Raw genomic sequence first — 21,418 nt, 5'->3', positions numbered from 1 at the left:
TTTCAACTTCAATGTTTAGAAGTAATTATCCATGAATTTGCAATTCTGCAGTAGTTGCTTGTTTTCTTGAAGCACAAGGAGCCTTCTTTTCTTTTGTTTTGGAGCTTGATTCTTCTAGAGTCTTGCTCTTTCCACACGGGATATACATTTCAGTAGTGCCAACTTACTGGACTCACTTGTCTACCCTCAAGAACTTTGCTAGAGGCATATTTTTACTGCACCCAACTTATACCGCAAAAAGGTCCACCAGCTCGATTACGGTCTATGATCTACTAATTGCAACTTTTAACGAAATGAAAAAATGGCATCCAAGAAGCAGTTTTCCATGTATATCCGATTCGGAGGTTGATCTAAATTTCTTAACCGCTGAACGATGGTGAAAGAAGTGAAAGGTGATTGAATGCCATTGTAAACTCTAACAATGACATTCCTTCGATAGGATATTTGGGGTATTTTCCTTATAGGAAATATGATGGAGGTCCTGTTTGCTTTATTTGCTAGTGTCATTGTGATTGTGCTGTCTAGAAGTTAAAATGCTACTTAATTTATGCAAGCAATCAAAGCTCATATTTCATCAGAAAAAACTGTGACCACCAATCCTTACACGGCCTTATTTTCATCAACGTTCGTCCTCAATTTTCTCAAAAATCAAAACATTGCTAGCTACACTTACGAAAATTCGGTTTTGTGTGAAAGGATTATGTATTGAATATTGGACTACTGTATTGCTACTAGAGGCTCAATGATATCTGAAAGTGAAACTTAAGACAAATAGACACATTGGCTCAATGATATGTGAAAGTGAAACTAATTAAAGTTCAGCCGCTGAAAGTAGCTTCATGCATATGGAACTTATTGAAGATTTAAAGCTGGATGTGTGTTGGTTGCTCCGAATTTTGTCCGATCAAACTCAAGAAGATACCAGAATCTGTGAGTAATGGGTTGAGCATCTGCCTCGCTGATTTCCCTTCACTCCTTTAGACAGATTCTAACTTCATCATCACCTGCAAACGCTCATAGCAACTAAAACGAATGTCCAGATGCATTCATTAATATGTGCGCCCTTTTTAACCAAGGATGAAGATTACTTTCTGTGCAAGAATGGCCTTGCAAGGGTGAAGTAGCTCCGGCGGTGTACGGTGTGGATTGACATAGGACATGGTCCTTAAGTGCATCCACAGAAGACATTCATGGGATGTAATCTGTCACGAATATCTTATCTCAGTATTCGAAGGGAACACCTCTGATTTGAACTTGCAGCAGAATCTGCAAATTATTCATACAATTTGGTGGTTTTTACTTTTTTCATTCCAAATTGCCATCCATTAACCATGAGTGCATAGAACAAACTGAATAGTGAGTTTCCATGGGTAGGATCTACATCAACAAGGACATACTGCATTTTCTTCACCCTTTTCAAAAGATATATGCACATGATCAGCACATGGGAGAACAAAAGTTGCACCAAAATCATAGATATATGTAGATTTTATCGTATAAAGGATTCTTAACTTCATTGTGGTGTGTATCAAGTTGCACCAAATCGGTAATTAGTTGACAAAGAAAAATCCTCAATATGATGAACGCTTAAGTTCTGTATGTACATCGATTTTGTTGAAAATGCATCGGTAACATGCTACATTTGTTAGCAACAATAATACTTACACATTAACAGTTGCATATAGACAATCCGTAAAATCTTTTACATAGCGAGAGTATGCTAAAACACTCCAAGTTTATGTTAACTTGTTCGTGCTTGGATATTTGATCACGAAGAAGCAAAAAGTGCACAGAAAATTGTATGCAGTTGTGTGAGAAAAGTTCACTCCACTTTTCACTTTGCAGTATGCACAAGGGCAAAAAAATGAAGGGAATGAAAGAATATGCAAAATGCCAAGTTGCCAACTTTTATTATAAAAGCTAGATAGTGTTGGATGATGATTTTGGATAGCCCAGAAGGTCTTATTCTCTTGTCTCATCAATAAAACAATTTAAGCATGGCCAAGTGCCCTCGCATGTTTACCTTTATCTCTTCTTCTTTCTCCTGGCTGGTTGGGCAAAGATGACTAGTCGTTGTGCCTCACTTTTCTACATGATCATGCATCATGAGCCACGTACTAATCATAATCATTGCGAGGAAATTCTCTTGTCCAGACGTCAATATCATGTCATCGTTCAGATAAAAACATGAAACACCTCATACACAATACATCATCATTGAACATCAAACATTAAACATAATTAAGATAATGCTAAACTCTTCTCATGTAAAGGGTTATTCTTTTTTCAACGAAGACGTAACATTATTTGATCATACAATGTTATAATACATCACTATATTGTTATTTGTAAAAACTTCGTTCAATTTAGAGTCCATTTAGTCACACATATATGCATGAACAAACTAACGATTATGTTTAGAAGTAAAATCATGATAAAAAATCGTTAATTTATTTAATTCATAAGGAGAAAATGGTCTATAAATTAAATGAATTTTTCTAGGGTTGATCTTTAAATGATAATAAACAAAATTACTTAATGATTTTGATTATAATGTTTATACAATAAATGAAGTCACATTTCAGTTGAATCAACTGGGAAATGCAGTTAGTTATCAGTGTGAGCTAGCTTCTGGGAATCTTAGGCTTCCACATTTCAGTTGTGAAGATTGAAAGTCGAGAGAGAGAGAGAGAGAGTTGGATTTTCAGCAGAAAATATTTGGGTCAGGTAATTAAGGTCGAAATGTTGTTCTTCTTCCTCCAGAATCCAGAAAAAGGAAAAAGCATAATGATGAATGATTCAGTTGCATCATTTTTGTCAGCAAAAATGGAAGAGAAAAAACAAGGAAGGTGGAATCGGGGGTAGAAATATAACGGGCTGCTCAAGAATGTTCAGGACCTACAAACTCCCCAATTGGGGGAGGCCCAGCACTTGTAACCCAACTAAAAAACACTGCTACTTATGTAACGAGACAAAATTACCGAAGACTTTGTCAACTAAAAATCAATTAGAACATGATAAATAGCTGAATGGCTTATTTTTCTTCTTCGATTCAGCTTTTTAAGTGTTATTTTGATTTGTCACAAAAAAGAAGTTTGCGTACCCATGGATTCTAAATCCGTCCCTATCTACATATAACAGTAAACTAATTTCAATTACATCTCACAAACATGAGTCCCAAATCTTGTAACTGCTAGATAACTTCAATTGCATCTTACAAATGTAATCTCCAAATCCCATCTCTTCTCATCCTTCTTTCTTCCTTCCTAGATTTAACATTTCAACCAAATTAATTGACAAAAACATAATGTTACTCACACACACCTATTTTTACCTCTCACACATTCTTAATAATTTTTTGTTATTGATTTTCTTTAATTCATTTGATCTACAGTAAAAATTTGACAATGTGTGAAAAGTAAAAATAATTGTACGAATAACACTATTCTTAATGGGATTAAGTCTACTTGGATTTTTTTTTTTTGGAAATTACTCGGATATTTTTCTAACACAATTAATTATAGCTAGATTTGGAATTACGTGCATCAGTAAAACCTTCCAAATAACGCCATAATATCATCATTCACCTAACACATGGCGATACAGTAAAATATGCCCATTTGATGTTGCAGAATTTAATTACTCGGACGCTTTTAAAAAATAAAAGTAGGTACATTGCAATCATTTTGTGTAAAACTAATCCCATATATCTTTGTAAATGTCCTAAATTTATACATCAATCAAACTTTCCTGTTGTCATCAGATCACTTATACGAGTGTGATAGATCGGAAATTGAACTGGAGAGCAAAGCATCAGATGGCTATCTAGCTAGACAGTGTGATATAGCAATGTGGACTGCAAATTCCACCACCGCGCCTGGCGGTTTCGTTGGGCTCGTACGGAATCCAGCGACGCCTGCCACCGCCATAGCCTTCATTCTTGGCTTTCCGACGGCGGTCCTGATTCTAGTTTGCCTCTTACATTATTTTCTTAAAACTTGGCCCAACTCAAGAAGTGATGCAAGAAGTGATGCAGGTGATTCTTGTGAGCCAAAGATTCTAGTGATAATGCCTGGAGAGCAAACACCCACATACTTGGCAAAGCCCCTCCCTAATCCCACTCACCAGACTCAAAATGCATGACATGTCTTTGCTTCTTATTCCACATGCATGATTCTGTAATCACTTATCTTGCAGGATTTCTTTCTTCTGGTTTTAAGTTACTAGTTAGTTAGCGCGATCGCTCATGGTATAATGTATATGTATGTGTATTTACATTTTTTTACAGAATATTGTTGGCAAATTGTTTTGATGGGTGGTTGGTTTTGTATATATTTATGTATTTTACGATGATGTTGTGATCTCTACTATGGGAGAGCTCTTAAATAGGCATGCTGTACCCGGTATATCAGATCTGCTCATCATTTTCATTTTCTTCGTTGATAAAACGCTTCCGTTTTCTTTCCAGCAGATTTTGTACTGTGATGTGGTTTCATTTGTCATAAGAATGTTCTGATTCAATCGAAAAAAAGAGAAAAGTATGCTAATGGACATTCACGAAACGTCGATACCAGATGGAATTTAGGTCTAGAACAAAATCAGCAAGTCGCCACAACGAAGGTCTTCCTATTTGGTTAGCTACAGCATCTGAAAAGTAAACTATCCTTTAATCATCCAGATCTAGTAGGAACATTCACCAAATTAAACCGGCCTGTACTAGTTAAAACAACGGAGATTTTGACGTTGGTAGGGTGCTAACCCTGCGGGGGAAAGTTCTAGTAAACCAATTTTAACCTCCAAGAGAGCGTCTTTCAGTGTTAGCGACCGTATCAAGAATAATTTCTTGCAAAGCTCTTCCATGTTTAAGCAGAAACCTCGCGAAGTTGATCACACCCTCATGATTTTCACCACCTTTAGGTGACGGAGGAAGGGACTTAACTTTTTTTATAGTATCAGAGCAGGTTGTCCCACGTGTAAAGCCAAACAGCTGCACCCACTCCACGTCACCCCTTTGTATTGTTCACGTATTAGGCTTGAAAATTTGTCACACGTGAGGAAGCGTGTTGAGAATGAATCTCACATTGATGGGCTTATAAATAAGTTGGGGTACTCCTTATATTGCAAATTGGTTTTATGATGGAATCTCTCTAACTTCTTCAAAGTCCCCCATTGGTGAGGAACCAAACCATGCAAAAGCTTATAAGAGGTTGAACGATTCCCCATATTGCGAACTTTCTTCACCGAATACTAATTTTTCGTAGCAAATTTTTAGGCGAGCACAGCCTGCTAATCCAAGTTCTTGTATGAACACAAATTCAAGGAAAGAAAAAACAGTTCCGCCAATCAACAACAGCTAGCTCCGTGAAGTTCATTTTCCTTAGCTTTTGTGATAAGTACGTAAGAAACAAATATTGGATTCGAATATAATTCCGAAATAGAGAGAAAGAGACGCATGTGAAAACAAGAAAACTTCTATAACAATCCATGACCAGGTGGCCAAGCAAAGTCCAAAAAAAAAAAAAATCACTATCACTATTCATGTACAACAAAGGCAATAATTGTAAATTTATAGCTTAGATGATAAAATTTCCTTTCTTCTTATCAGGTCACTGTGGAACTTTATATAAAGCTAATGCCAGCTTATAAAACCAAAGCATAGTTCATTCATTTGTCACATTTGCATTGTAAAAAACCAGAGAGACAGCAATGAGGCCTTCAGCTGCAAACTCCACCACCGCCGCTACTGGTCACGACGCCATATTCAGAAACTGGAATTCTCCGATCCCATACCTCTTTGGAGGCCTAGCACTCATGTTGGGGCTCGTTGCGGCAGCGTTGCTGATTCTTGCTTGCTCCTTACACAACAGCTCAAGCAGCAGCAGTAGTGATCAAGATCAGAAACCAACTAGACCAGTGGGCATAGAGGCTGGAGATTCTGAACCCAAAATTCTTGTCATAATGGCTGGAGAGAAAACACCAACATACTTGGCAAACCCCATCACATGTTCTACTACTCTCTCTCATGCACCAATCTGATCATCAAAACGTCTGAGTTGAGCTTTGGTTTGGTTTTTCTAGTTTAATTCTAGTTTCAGTCTCCTCCTCCTACTACTACTGCAGGCTTGTCGGATCTTGCGGAAATTTATGTAAATTGAAGAGAGCATTATAATTGTTATACAAACCATTTTCTTCCCTTGATTTCTGTTTTATTGTGAGTGTTATGATCATGGTTTCTCCTTCTAGTTTTGGGATCAATCTGAAAGTGCGATTCAATTTGTTAGGCTTTAAATTTTAGGACAATTGCATGGCACCTAGGTTTGAAATTACACTTTTTAGGCTTTTTAGCTAAAAAAATGGTCTTTGAGGTTAACATAACTCCTCAAATTTTGGTTCGTCACAATAAAAATCGATCGAAGTGATCTTTAATTTTGTCCACTGTAAATCCTTTTGGTCCTTCAGTAAAAAACCAACTTTTAATTTTCTGCTGGGTTTTCTTCTTCTTTTTCATGGTTTGGAATATTTGTTGGGCATGGTTTATGATGATGTTCAGATCTGAAAGGCAAGCAAACTAAAAGTTTGGCATATCTTGGGAAGCAATTAAACTTGAAAGTTCAGTTCAACCTTCCATACACAGGTGGTGATTTAACCAACTCAAATTACCTCCAAAATTACACCCTTTTAGTAGCTATTCCAAAACTCAAATGAGAAGAAATTGCACATCAATTAATGTTTACGCTTCTTAATCGTACACGGCGGTGGCCAATGATATTTGCTAGCACTATAACACTCTGGTATCTTAATTTTGATGTATATGTAGATTACTAAAGAAGACTATTAAAATCTGAGGATTATTGTGTGATACTGAAACACTTTCACGTGATATAACCAATCTATTATTGCTCTAGTGTGACAGCTCGTCTCAGATTTTTCGTACCATAGGGGTAAAATGACGGTTTTGCCCCTAGCGATTTTGTTTCGTTGTGTGGTTGTTTTGGGGATTTGGTTGGCTGCTTTTGGACCACACACACACCCACACTCATCCTTATCACCTTCCATGTCCCGTATCTCTCTCTCTCTCCCCCTCTTCTTCATCATTTACGTACGGACAAGAACCAAAGTACTCGAAAACGTTACGGATCGAGGAAGAAAATTATACCTTTGTGTTCGTGAGGTTCATACGAGTTCAACCATACCCATTTTAGGTAAGGAAACCTTTGTCTTCACATCGAACTCGAGATCCCCGATTTGGTCACTGTTCATGCACACGTAAAATCGTGCGTTTTTGGGAATTTCAGGTTTATAGGAAGCTTGGTGAGGTTCTTAGAAAGCTTGAGGTGGTTTGTTTAAAGGTTTTGGACGTCGGGATCGTGAGTTGCAGGTTTGGCCGGATTTTGTGAAGTTTTTCCGACGAGATTTTGTTGGTTTTAGTGCTTGAAAGTGGTAAGGTTTTGTTCCTCTAGTTGTAAGCTTCATTTTGGTACCAATTTCATGAAATTTGGGTGAAAAACGAGTGAGAAACGAAGGTTTGAAGTTTTTCCAGTTTTCCAGCGATGGCGACGGCGCTGGAGGTTGGCCGGAGAAGACGACGGAATATTCCGTCAGTTTGGACGAAATATTCCTAACGGCATTAGGTTAACTTTAACGGAATATGTTAGTTTTAATGGAATATTCCTGACGGCGTTAACTAACGTCGTCAGTGTGCCAGGCACGTGCCTGTGAGTGGGCGACGCATGTGGCTGTGCCTTGGCCGGTGCGTGGGGGCGCGTGTGACGTCAGAAAATTATTTTAAAAATATAGGGATGTTCGTGAGGTTGAGTAGATCACGTTGGTGTATTCATACACCCCATTTGAGCATTGTATGAGAAGTTATTACCTAGTTTTGGTTATGTGCTTTAAATTAACGTTTTTATAGTTGTTTCGCATATAGGTGAGACCTATCCCGAGGATGAGCGCAGTCACTCGAGGCAAGGGGGTTATGACCTTTCTACATACCAGTGAGTGGGCTTTTGGTTTTCCGTATATACCTATATACTTGTGATTTTCCTAGAAAATGAAATGATACGTTCATATGTTTTAAATGCCATGCATTGCGTTTGCCTATTTAATGATGCATTAATAGTTGCATATATGTATGTTTGGTGCTGCGGACGCACAGGTAAGTGTCAGGTAAGTTATGGTTTATGTTTGTGATTAGTAGTGATATGAGATGCATAGACAGCTCATAACTTGCACTCCCGGTGTTAGTGCTCCCGCCCAGAGTAGGGCACAATCCTTCATGTGATGTTCACCTTCCGCACCACACGCTCATCTTGGATCCAAGTTAGGTGCACAGTCCTGTCGTACAGACCACTATAGGTGGTTCCGACTCGTAGGTGACCCGTGATTATTCGCCCAGTCTTCACATGATCGTAGCAGTTGAGCGTACTTATTTACACCCAGTCCTGTCTTACATACCACTTTAGATGGTTCCGACTCGTGTGCAGGTATAGTTAATGAGTTGGAGATTTAAGCTCTAGATTTAGCCATACAGGTCACGTTAGGTGACTCTGGCTGACAGATTGCATTGCATTGATTGACATTACCTGGTTTCCTTACATTTGATGTAGAGGCATTCGACATGGCATATTTCTGAGCATGTTTTCTATATGTGTTTATTTTCTATTTTCTGGGAAACTATATAGGTTTTACGGCGAGGGGTTAGAACTTTGTTAATGAAATGGTTTTGAAAAACTTTGTTTTTGCCCACTCACTTTTTTTTTTTTGCGCCCCTCCAGGTTCTAGTTTGGATTGCTCTTTTGGTGGCTCTCGAGGGATTCACGGCATATCTGACAGATTATCACCAGTGTAGGACCACCTCTAGGTGTGTTTCGTTAGTGTTTGTTCTTCTAGATTGCACTAGGTCTTTTGTGCTTTGAATATTATTTTTCACACTTACGCTTGCACATGTGTGTTATCTACTAAGTGTATAGCTTGATTTTTTATTTATTCGTACTTTTATTATTATTCTTAGCTTCCACACTGTGCACATGGTTACGTCACTCTCACGTGACGGCCGGCATGCCTTGATCTCGGTTGGGATGTGTCATCTAGTACCATAGATTAACGCTTCATAATTGTACGCGTTGGCTAATGATTTCAAATTTCATTTTTTAGCTTTTTATACTCCTTTTGTGAGAGCTGATAAAAATTGTAATATATATATATATATATATATATATATATATATTTTAGTACATAGGAGGAGTTCAGCTAAGTCACAAAGTGGACAACCTAATTTGGTATTGTTGACCCTAAAAATTACAAAACCTACGTGGCGCGCAGGCCGAGTAACTAATAAGCTAACTACGTCCTTCGGTCGAATGCGGGGCGTGCCAACTCGTCGGCCGAGCCTGGCCGAGGAGTAAAATTTGTTGATGTAGCTTTGAGCGCGTTGCTGACTTCTTTAACTTGCGATTGCGACCGAGGAAGGAACACTCTCGGTCTCTGGGTTCTACAGCCTGAAGACAAGGCTGCTAATTCTGCGGAGTTCACAAATCGTCCGAGCCCGATTCGGTCACTGTGATTATATTCGTGAGAGTATAAGCACGTTGAATCGAGACCAAGGTGTATGGGCACAGGTACTCGAACGTGATATATGTCTTGACGGTAAACGTAGTTCGGCCGTCGGAATGCCGAACCCTGAAACTCACCTGTGAGTATCCAATCATAAAACCACTCGGCGACCAGTACGCCGAGCAATGTAATTCGTAACACCTAACTATGCCAAGAAAGCTTAGCAAGGTGACCTCTGCCAACAAAGGTTCGAAAACCTTTCTCGACCGAGACTTGGATAGATAATCGGTCGACCTCGACGCAGTGCTGTTTATCCAAACTGAAGATGCTTCTCGGTCGGCTGATTCTGCGGCAGCAGTGCTGTTTATCCAAACTGAAGGTGCTCGCCGGGCGCTTCCACAGTGCTGTTTATCCAAACTGAAGGTGTCGGCAAAAAAAGAAAAGGAAAAAATCTCAAGATGTTGAGAGGTTTTGCGCAGGGCAATTGTATTCTGATTTGAAGGTCCTTTCTGTTTGCATGATTTCTTGTATTTATAGTGCCCCATTCCTTGAAACTGACTCCGATTTGGGTTGGGAGTTCTTGTCATATTTCGCTTCTTCCTCGATCAAACCTACTCCTACTGGGATTCTGAATTTTCCTTCTTTTCGGGACTTCATTCCTTGCTGTTCGAGAATCCTGGTTGCAACAGGACTCCCTCGACCTTTCTATTTATCTGGACTATTTATGATAGGATTTGGCCGACCCTGTTAGCTGGCCCGGGCCTTATTATTCGGCCCATAGTTTTTATCATCTCCTTGGGCCGAGCACATCTTGCTGCTCGGCCCAACAATAATATTTTGGGCCCAAACAGGTATCGAATTCGTCATCCACTAGATTCGAACCTAAGACCTCTTATTTTCAAGGGAAGTAATACTACAAAACTGTAGTACTTAGTGACATAATTTGGATTATATATGATTAGTAAAAGAAGTGTGTCAATTAGGTATTATGTGATATTGAAACTACAACTATGATATAATCAAATCCATTACGTTCTCTAATACCATATAATTTCGCAGCCCCATGGAATTATACCTTCCACCATGTAGACTTCTAATTACAAGCTTTTCACTGTTACAGCTTTGCCAATGAATTCTAACTACGATCACCTTTTTTTTTTTTTTTTTTTTTTTTTTTGGAGCAAAACTATCACTTAAGTGATAACTCTGAAGATTATGTAATTAAAGAAAGCTAATTGCAAGGGTTTTATTTAATTAATTGATCAATATGCTGACTTAATTGGAAGAAGTGTCCTACTTTGAGAACCTGCCGTCCGCAAGAGTCTTTTAGTAGGTTACTTTTTCACATCATTAGCCAACTAAATTTGACAGATCAAAACGCAAAAGCCAAAAAGTAACTGATGGATTAGATCAAAAGAGACGTGGCTTCTCGGAGTACGTATTTATCATTTTTGGTAAATCCACTGTCTCCATTTTCTTGGACATTTGGCAAGAATAATACTTACATTTCATTTCCCTTTTAGTAGATGAGTTCATTCTTTATTGTAAAAATTTTAAAATCAGAATCGTTTAATGTTTTATCTTTATTTAAAAATCATCTACATAAAAAATCATTCAAATCGGATACCATTTGGACATCTAAATGTATCAAATAAATCAATGATTCATTATGAATATACAACTTGATACTTTCGTCGTTAATTTATTTATTTGAAACATTTGGATGACTAAATGATGTCCGTTTTGAATGATTTTTTTGTTGAAATGATCTTCAAATGAAGATTAAGCAATTAAACAGTTTCGATTATAATATTTTACAACGAAGATACATTATAAGTAAGTAGGGGTATGAATTCATCCCAAGAAGGAATGCAAGCATTATCCTTTGAAAAATTAGTCCAAAAGGAATACAATTTCCATTTTCTACGTCAACTTTAGTGGGGAGCATAGGAAATGATGAGATCCACTGGGTTTTTATATTTATAGTCACATTTCTATGAAGTTTCTTGTGAAAGTTGATAGAAATTGACCAAATCTAGCAAATCTCTCTCTCAACCAATGTTCATGGACAGCATCAAAGAAAAAACCAATGCTCATGGATATTATAATATCAATTTCTTTTGATAGCGCGGCAAAGTTTATGTGTAGTTGGTTTAGTGGGGCCAATGTTTTGCACCATTTTACCAGCAGCAAAACATATATACACACATGCATATACATAAGTTTTTAGGGTTATTCCAATAATAAGGAGGGATAAAGTAATGGATAGGCATATCACGTATGTCATTTGAATTAGTTCAGAATAATTCCATATTATTATTTGGCATTTTAGTCAAAATCGTCATTGAGATTGACACAATTCCTCACTTTGGTCCATGAGATTTGGATTTGTTAAAAGTGGTCCCTGAATTTGTTCATCATCAATAATTTTGGTCATTCCATAAAAATTTCTATTAAATTAGGATCAAAATGACTAAATACCCTCAATTTAAAAAACAACAAGCCAAAATGATTTGACAAAAATTGGGCAGTTTTTTTCATTTTGGTCTTATTTAACAGAGATTTTCACGAAATGATCAAAATGATTAATGTCAGACAAACTCATGAACCATTTTTGTCGATTTTAAATCTCAGAAACTATTTTGGCTAAAAAGCCTTATTATTTTGCACCAAAATTTTATTCCTAGATGGGATTAGAAAGAGGTTGATTTTGAAGCACCCTTATAGCCTCTCTCACACCCCTCAAATAATCATAGTTAAATAGGAATATATAAAACCCTAAATAGGGTGTGTGTTTATTATCTTTCATTTATCCAGAAAATTTGGGCGCAGGGATATATATGATGACTGAAAATTCACTAACGTTAGTTATTGGAGAAACACCTAAACATAGAATAAGTTACCAGAATTTCTCTGTAGCTCAATCCCTTGGCTTACGGTTAGAGTCTTCCACCACCGGTTGCCCTAGTAGATTACTAATTTTATACTATATTAGTCTCGTATTAGAGCATTATTTTATAATTTATTCAACTATATTAATTTCTCTATGGCTCAATCCCTTGGCGTACGGTTAGACCAAAGAGTCTTCCACCACCGGTTGCCCTAATAAATTTCAAATTTTATACTATAGTCTCGTATTATAGGCTTAAAGCATTAGTTTATAATTTATTCAACTAATATGGTTGAGGTTGTGGAGGTTTGGCAGAACACATGGATCATGGTGTTTTTATCCTAAGAGAAGTGGCATCTCGGAAAAGTGTTTTAGTTACTGTTACTAATGGACGACCTAGAAATTTAGACCCACAGAATATTAACACTAAATGGAGAAAAAGGTGGTGGTTTTCTTAGTAGAATTATCTTGGATATTGCTAATTAGTCTAAAGGGAAGTGCATTTCCACATCAACATTTCTATAGTGGAAAACATCGGGCATGCGAAATGCTAATTTCCCACTAGGTATTGTATTTTATTTACGTTTTTTACATTTAAAAAAAAAATTCTCATGCAGAGCTACGAGTTAATTAATCAGCTTTATTCTCCTTGCTATATCGTATGATAACGTACATGCCGTGTGTGAACGATTTTATAATATTTGTTCGTTACGTTAAACATATCATAAATCTTATTAACTATGCAAATCAGAAATTTTTTAAATAGAAAACTTCATTTTAATTTTTAAAAAAATATGAGTTTTAGATTATAACCTTGTGTAAGATTAAAATTCAATTTTAGTGCCTAGTACATTTAATCATCTCATTTATTAGTTATATTTTGATGTTTTATTTATCTTTTTATTTTTATTTTAATGTATTAATTACATTTAAATTTAATTTTTATTTCATTCATCATAATATATTTTAATGTCTACATTTAGGCAACTAATTTTTTTTATAATATATATTTTGATAACAATTTTGTGTGTTAATTATAATACATTTCGGGTTTAGGGTTTTAGTAAATCAGATGGTTCATTTATAATTAAAGAACTAAATATGTGCATATTAATAAAATTAAAATTTAACGTGGAAAGATTAAATAAAAATACACATTAAATAACAAAAATTGAATATAAATTTTAATAAAAGTACACTTCAAGGGATTAAATTGAATATGTAATCTAGCATCAATTTTTTTTTAATTTTAATCTTTTGCAAGGACTAATGTTCAAAAACTCATTTTTTAAATATTAGATAAAAATTTCAACATTGAACCTAGCTTATTTCTACTTATTATCTCACTCATCCTCACCACTAGACTGGCTCGATCCAATGGCTTAGCTAAGAATCGATGTTGATCTTTCTTTCAGTCTTCCTCTTGGCAAAGAAAATATGTTAAAAGAAATTATTAGCTAGTAAGCCGTATTTGATTAGGCAAATACTGTCTGCCATTATCATAAGGACGATCATAACCTGGACCAGGAAAAGGAAAATGTTTCTATGCTGTAGGGTTTATGTGTCTGTGCATGTATATATGCGACGGCTCGAACACGCAGGTTTACAATGCTATACATGTGGATGATATGAATCAAACCGAAAATTCGAAGCTAATAGTCATGTGGGAACAAATTTGTTGGGTTGGGAGAGGTTGAAAAGTTTTCAAAAAGTTGGTTCTCCATTTCAACAATTCTTTAAAATTGTGGGGCAATATGTTAACATGAATATTTCTTCATAAATTAGTTAATTACAAATAAGGACCCAGCTATGACAACTTTTAGATCGCACTCAGAAATTAAGGGGAAGATGTAAACATCTATAGCTGGCATGCCTATCCGTACCTCATAATATTTGATGGGTTTTTGACATTACACGCCAACAAATTGATTGAAGCTGCTAACCACATGTAATAAGCTAATCCACACAATTTTGTTCATACATATAATTATTATCTTAAAAGTTATACGCAATGGCATGCTGCAAGAAATTTAAGGAAGTTTCGCCATCACTCTCATAACTTTTTTTCAACCATTATTGCTTACAAAATTTGAATTGATAACCTTTTTTTGACAAAATAGATTAATAGAGGCTAAATATAACTAGACTACAATCTTTAATAGAGGCTAAATATAACTAGACTACAATCTTTAGGATAATATCGAATTTCTGGGCGTGAGCAGCATGAGGATCTCATTTGACAAACAAAATGAATGATTAAATTGATATAGTAGTGTCGGCATATGCTGAGGTAGAATGTGGAGTTAAGGGTCTAATTTTCTTTTTCTTGCTCTTTTGGTTCGTTGGACGACAGGACATGGATTTGGCACATCCTTAAGAGTGTTGGGAGGGATCGAGGGTGAAATATTATGGTGGGCTAGCTACTTCTATTCCAAATAATGGAGGGATCACTAACCAACTTTTACATCAATTTTTTAAAGAGTCTTCTTTACAATATGCTAGGCTTTCAACCAGTTGAAGAAAAAAGAGTATCACACATCAAACTATTATACAACAATATTTACCTCTAGTAAAGAGTTAATGACTACATCAAAAGGTTCCTCAAATCAACCACTACGTACATTAGAAGGTTTCTCGAACTAAGTTACCTCTCGAGCCAAAGATAAGTCATACCATGGGAGTTGATGCACCACTCACTCACATCTCGCTTATTTAATTAAGAAAGACCAACATTGGAACAATGTATCATTTCAATCTTTAACCTACGCCTTAAATTATTACTAAATTCTTCTTTAGAAATTGAACCAATAAGGTACTAAATGACATATAGCTTTCATACAAGAGATTTAAGCACTTTTCAAGATAGATTGAGATGGCTAGCTAAGAGCTTGTACGTGGATCACCAAGGACCACATAAAACAAAAACTTGCATGCAGTTGCCATCTGATTTACTAAAGCTAATTAAGATTGGGAAGTGAGTCAGATAGAGTGAGCATCTAAGCAACTACACCAGATGGAAATAAAGATTTTAATACAATAAATTGGAAGGTTAAGGAGAACATATGATATTTGCAGGCGGAAAAAGATTGAATATAATACTATATATGTAGTAATTTTTAGGTCCACTTATGTTCCCTTCTCTTTTCCCATGGATGCTGACGAGGAAAAGAAAACGAATAGCTTCAAGGACAAAAATCTTATATGTCTTCGACCATGAGCAGGGGAGAATCGATTCCATGCATCATTCATTCTTCTTCGCTGTCCAGTTCTATTGATTAATGCTGCGTTTCAGGAGGGAGAAGAAGATAAAAAATGAAGGACAATACTTGCATTCAATCATGGGTGCATATCTTGTCCACCCACTTACAATTAATATATTGTTTTTCAATTGTACAAGTTCTATAATTGGATGGAGTCATTTATTTTCTTAATCATTATTAAATTATCATATACGATAAAAATCAAACAAATTTGAGATAGATTAGTTATCTACGGTCGCATAAATGAACATTTTATCATGAGTTGTTATTGATTTGTTCGATACTTATAATTAAATGTCTAAATAATTACAAGTTAATTAATTTTTTCTAGAGAAAACAATTAAGAAAATAAACGGTTGAGATTAAAAAAAATTATGAGAAGACTACGTTAATTATAATTATTGCTCAAGGTGGTGCACCCATGGAGTGTATATAACATTTCAAAAACCGAAACCATAGCACTTGTTCTGCACATTAGGTGCAGGAAGTTTGGACCACCACATCCCCCAATTATTTTGAGTTAAATCCTCGATCGGAAGTTCTATGGATGTGTCCTGTTGCTAATTATACAGTTAAAGAGAAAAGAATCTAGCAAGCGTCAGCGTACGTGCTACGTACTTAATGGCTAATGCTATGCATATATCTGGAAGAGACATACAAGTCTTAAGAATTCCACAATATGTTCTCATTTTCCCACTAATTATTTATATCATTTCGTGTAGACATGTATAAACTACTACAGTTGGGGGGCTTCTCTTATACTTAGGTCCTCTCAAGATGACAATGGAATTAGGACATAAACCATATCCAAAAGAATAGTTTTTGTGTTTTCCTCATATGGTGTGCACATATCTCACCTTCTGTGAATCAGAATAATGTATATTCATCGTATAAATTTCATAATCTAAACCGTTCACTTTCTTAGTCTTCATTTAAAAATCATCCCTACGAAAAAATTATTTGAATCAGAGATCGTTTAGTCATTCAAATGTATAAAATAAATGGGCACTTCATCATGAATATGTTACTTGGTACTCATATTGTCGATTTGTTTCATGCATTTAGATAACTAAATGATCTCCAATTTGAATGATTTTTTTTTAGAGATTTTCAAATAGAGATTAAAAAACTAATTGATTCCGATTATGAAATTTATATAGTGGATATACGTTCTTCAAAAGAAGTGAAATGTATATTCTCTCATGGGAAATGCAAGTATTGATGTTGCTAGCTAGCTACACAAGCAACCCACACATCTACACTAGAACCAGCTAGGAGAAATTTTTCTAGGTTTTCAAAACACCAGCTCAGAATTGGCAGTTAATTATTAAATTTTCAGCTAATTCTGATATTTAACAAGTGAATGAAAAAAAATGAGTATAAATTTATAGATTTGCAGGTAAATATGAAGAGCTCCTCCAGCAACAGTCGAACATATCCTTTAAGATTTCTCGAGTGGTTAAAATTTTAAAAGTTACAAGAAAAAAGACTATAAGCCTCTAACGTGTCTGAAATGTAACTACTTTCTAAATTTCCCTCAAAATATATTACATATCGGCAAAACCGATCAGCAGACTCCATTTTCTTATGTTGTTGACATCATTTCTGGTACTGCGGAAGTTTCCTGATAATTACGAATGACTTTTAGAGTTTTGATCTTAATCAACACTTTAAAAACAGTTATAGAGAGACCTCTTATATATATCTATGAGCTGTGTTTGAAAATTAGGGCCAAACCGACCCCTAATAAACCTAATTAATGCCAGTTGCACAGATTTTCTTCTTTCAAATGATCAATGAGCCACCAAGAAATAGAAAGAAACACTTCAAAGCATATTCTTTGGTCTTTTTAGGAACTTAGGGATAAACTCACAAGTGATACTAGAAAGACTATCCATTTAAACAATATTTTGTAGACTAAATAATTGGCGATTGATGATTGAACTTAGACATAAATATCATTTAAGAAAAAATCTAACCACATCAACTGCTACATCATGTGATCTACAAAATATAGTTCAAAAACATGATTTCCCTAACACTTTCTAAAGTAATTAACTAGCAAGTATGATGATTTCTAATACCAAATGACATGCACTTTTTTAACATCCAAATTTATCACACCAAGTCACTTTTGGCATCTGAGAAAGCACAAGGAATAATCTTCCTTCCTCTTACCAAAGGCCACATAAGGGCCTTATGGTCATTGACAACCCCATTACCAAAGGCCGCTTAACCTCATAAATTAAACCCTATAAATTGCTGCCACACCACCCTCGTTTCTCCACCCAAAACAAAAAAAAACCTATTAGAGAATAACAAGAGAGAGATGAGTCCTGCAACCACAAGCGCCATATCAGCAACCACCAAAGTCCACAACCTATGGAGGTCTCCGCTGCCGTACCTCTTCGGCGGCTTAGGTTTGATGCTGCTACTCATTTCTGTTGCATTGGTCATCCTCGCGTGTTCATACCGCAAACCCTCTTCTAGTGAAGATGATGAAGAGAAGCCAGCAAAGCCCATGAGCACAGTTCTTGGCGACGAGAGAAGGATTGCAATCGTCATAATGGCCGGGGATGACATGCCGACGCATTTAGCTACAGAGGTGATCACTCCAACAACTCACCACTGTACTTGCTCCTCTGAGACCGATCAGAAAGTTTAAGGGGATCATAAATTAAAAAACTTTGGTCTATTTAGATAGAAAACAGGAATAGGAAAAACTGAAATGTCTTTGTAAGTCTTGTCGTTCTTGTAGGGTGGATTGTCGTAGCTTCGCCACTGGTCTCCTTTTTATTAAAAAAAAAAAGAGAGAAAATAGCGACTAAATTCTGTCCCTTGATTTGGAACTTCTTTAAATTTTGTTTCCAATTGTTTGTTGTTTTTTTGTAATTCTCTATTAGCGTTTGGCGGGAATATGTAAATTGATTCTGAGCTAGTATTGGAAAGTCGAACTTTTCTGAGCAATCATATTTTATAGCCAGGAACCTGGGTTTAATTAGTTGCTCCTGATATATTAATTGATTAAAACGTATATCGATCAAAATTTGTGAACAGAGAAAAAACAGTAGAACTATTTCCAGGGTTTTTGAAGTCCATTTAAAAAGATTGAAAGTGCTTTTGATAAAAATGTCTTTTGACCAATTTTTAGTAAAAACGTAATTGAATCCTAAAAAAGTACTTAAAGTGCTTCTGGGAATAAGCACATATATAATTAGTGCTTCTTCAGGAAGCACTTCAAGTGCTTTTAGAACCTAAAAATATTTTCTCTAAAAATACTCATTTTAAAAGTATTTCCAAACAAACTCTTAGAGAAAATTGAAATCTAATTATATCTTGATATAGTATTGTGGGTTCGATCGTCCACTTTCAGTCAATATCATCTGAAATTTAACCATGGTAGTAGTGAGGTGGAAACCTAATTACATCTTCTGCGTTCCAACTGAACCATCGGATCTAATACCAACTTTTGAGCATAGCCTGTATCATTCCTGTTACGCCTATATTGTTCCCCAGTTTAATTATTTTGTACCATTCGGAAATTCAATATTGGTGGATGTCAATCTTAAGGAAAACTAATGAAAAAGACTTAAAAATTTTGAGTTTTAACTATAAGGACAAAATAAAAGGTAAAGTGAGAATAGTACCATGATTGACTTTTTAGTGTAAAAATGTGGTTTTTCGTTAAAATGAACAATACCGGAAGCTTTTCATTAAAGTTCCCTTTATCTTAAGGGCTCGGTGCAAGTTAAAAAGATATAGTAAATGTTGGATATATAGTCACTTATTTGATATGGGAGAAGTGTACTTAACTCTCAACTCCTATCGCATTGATGTGGTTCTTACTTATAATTGTTGCGATCCGAGAAAATCGTAAATTGGAAAGTGAAAAAAGAAATCAGTCTTGGATCTTTTAGCATCCCCGATCGGTCTAATTTATAACTTTTCAGGTTTTAAATTACATATTTTAGAAGAAAAAACTAAATTTTGGTTACATATGAGTTAGTAAGCATAGGAAAATCATAACATGTTTTAGTAAGGGTACTCAAAGAAACTAGAGAAATGCTAAGGGGACTCTCAATATGAAAACTCTCCATGGACTCTCTGTCACTGCTCGCAGTCTAACGTCAATTTTTTTTGTGCCAACATAAAAACTGTGCCAAAAACATAAGGTGACAGAGTCCATAGAGAGTCTTCTCTTAGCATAATCAGAATAATTACAATTTCGATTTCCTTAAACCCTAAACGCTAAGCCCTAATACGCTATAAAATTCCAAATGGGGTTCATTGTACTTGGACAGAAACCAACCAAGGAACTAAAGACTCAAAAAGGGAGCTAATTAGATATCTAATTGGGAGGTGATGGCTGATGCTTCCTCATCTGAGTGCTAGAAATAACGCCATTGGAGGATACAGAGCATCTTGGCATCTGAGAGTGTCCCTTTCTGCTGTTGTCAAACAGTATTTCGTTAGCCAGGCATCGATGGCTATGAGCCTAAGAGACCATCAGACCATGACTTTGCTTTGCCTAAAAAGTTGTTTTGTTGTTGCTGATTTTATGTTTAGTGCGCTTAGACGCGGCGGCATGTAAATGCAAATAGGATCTATAACGATGCCCTAGTTGAACGGCTTTGACAAAAGGGTCTCTTGGCACTGTGCCTAGTGGGGGGACATGTGCGAGGTTTATTTTTCAACTTTCCTTTTAGTAAACAAAGATATACTAGCTTTTTGCACAGATAGGTTAATGTGAATCGTGAATGCATATTATATAAGTGATTAAGAATTATTGATGCATATTTTATAAAGTTTTAGAAGATATAGATAAGATTTAACGTTAATACTCTTTTTTTTATGTATATAAAGGACATATGCTAGTTTTCCGAACTTCTGAATGATTGTGGATTGTTGATGAACTTAGATAGTGGCTGCCCCGGATGGTAAAATTGCCTAACATCCCCCTTGTACAAAATTCTTCATCATTCGGATGGATATATACTGAGGATATTCCGGGTCAAAACTATAGTTTATATTTAAAACACTGTGGCATGGACAGCTCTTTGGTCATCTCAATATCAACCATGGTGTACTTTGTACCTTCGGAAACAGAAGCTTTCCACTTCTTTTGCGGCCTACCTTCCAATTATATTATCAATTATTTTTGTTCTGGGAAACAAATTAATGGTAGGCAAATGCACCATTTGGAATGATCCCAAGACATAGAAGAGAGTGCCCTTACACAAATGGTACAAATATGATATCACTTCATTACTTTCTTTTGGTTTATTTTTGGAACATCTACAATCATTCTTCAAAGCCTTCCATGTTTTAAGAGTTTTATTCTATATCTTGCATCCTTTTTCTTTTTGGATTTGATGTTAAAATATTCATGTACATGCTTTCAGTTTATTTGTTGATGCATGTATCTTTTTTTATGAATTTTGGTATGCATACATGCATTAACAAATGAACTAAAAACATGTACATGAATACTTAAATATCATTTCCATTTTTAGGTTTTCCGAGATTTTTTAATTATATATTTGAGTACATATTCATTTTTAGTATTCACTTAATATTACGGTTTAGTAACATTATTCTCCAGTTATAAGTGAGAGATATTAAATTCAACGTATATAGATGACGAGTTCGATATCAATTTACTATGGCAGGTTTATTGTGTAGCTCAATCTAATCCATTCACCATTTAGTGCAAATA

The 21,418-nt window shown here is 35.6% G+C and overlaps 2 protein-coding genes across 2 annotated transcripts; both read left to right on the top strand.

The window, feature by feature from the left end:
* The first annotated feature begins 5,706 nt into the window (after nt 1-5,706).
* LOC137739396 (protein GLUTAMINE DUMPER 1-like) lies at nt 5,707-6,036 on the top strand. The gene has a single exon (XM_068478965.1). The coding sequence runs from the start codon at nt 5,707-5,709 to the stop codon at nt 6,034-6,036; it is 330 nt and encodes a 109-aa protein (XP_068335066.1).
* Nucleotides 6,037-18,031: 11,995 nt separating this feature from the next.
* LOC137739395 (protein GLUTAMINE DUMPER 2-like) lies at nt 18,032-18,367 on the top strand. The gene has a single exon (XM_068478964.1). The coding sequence runs from the start codon at nt 18,032-18,034 to the stop codon at nt 18,365-18,367; it is 336 nt and encodes a 111-aa protein (XP_068335065.1).
* Nucleotides 18,368-21,418: the final 3,051 nt, after the last annotated feature.

This window comes from Pyrus communis, chromosome 7, assembly GCF_963583255.1.
Source record: "Pyrus communis chromosome 7, drPyrComm1.1, whole genome shotgun sequence".
NCBI lineage: Eukaryota > Viridiplantae > Streptophyta > Magnoliopsida > Rosales > Rosaceae > Pyrus > Pyrus communis.
Note: the sequence above shows the minus strand (reverse complement) of the source record. Positions and strands in the feature narration are given on the sequence as shown.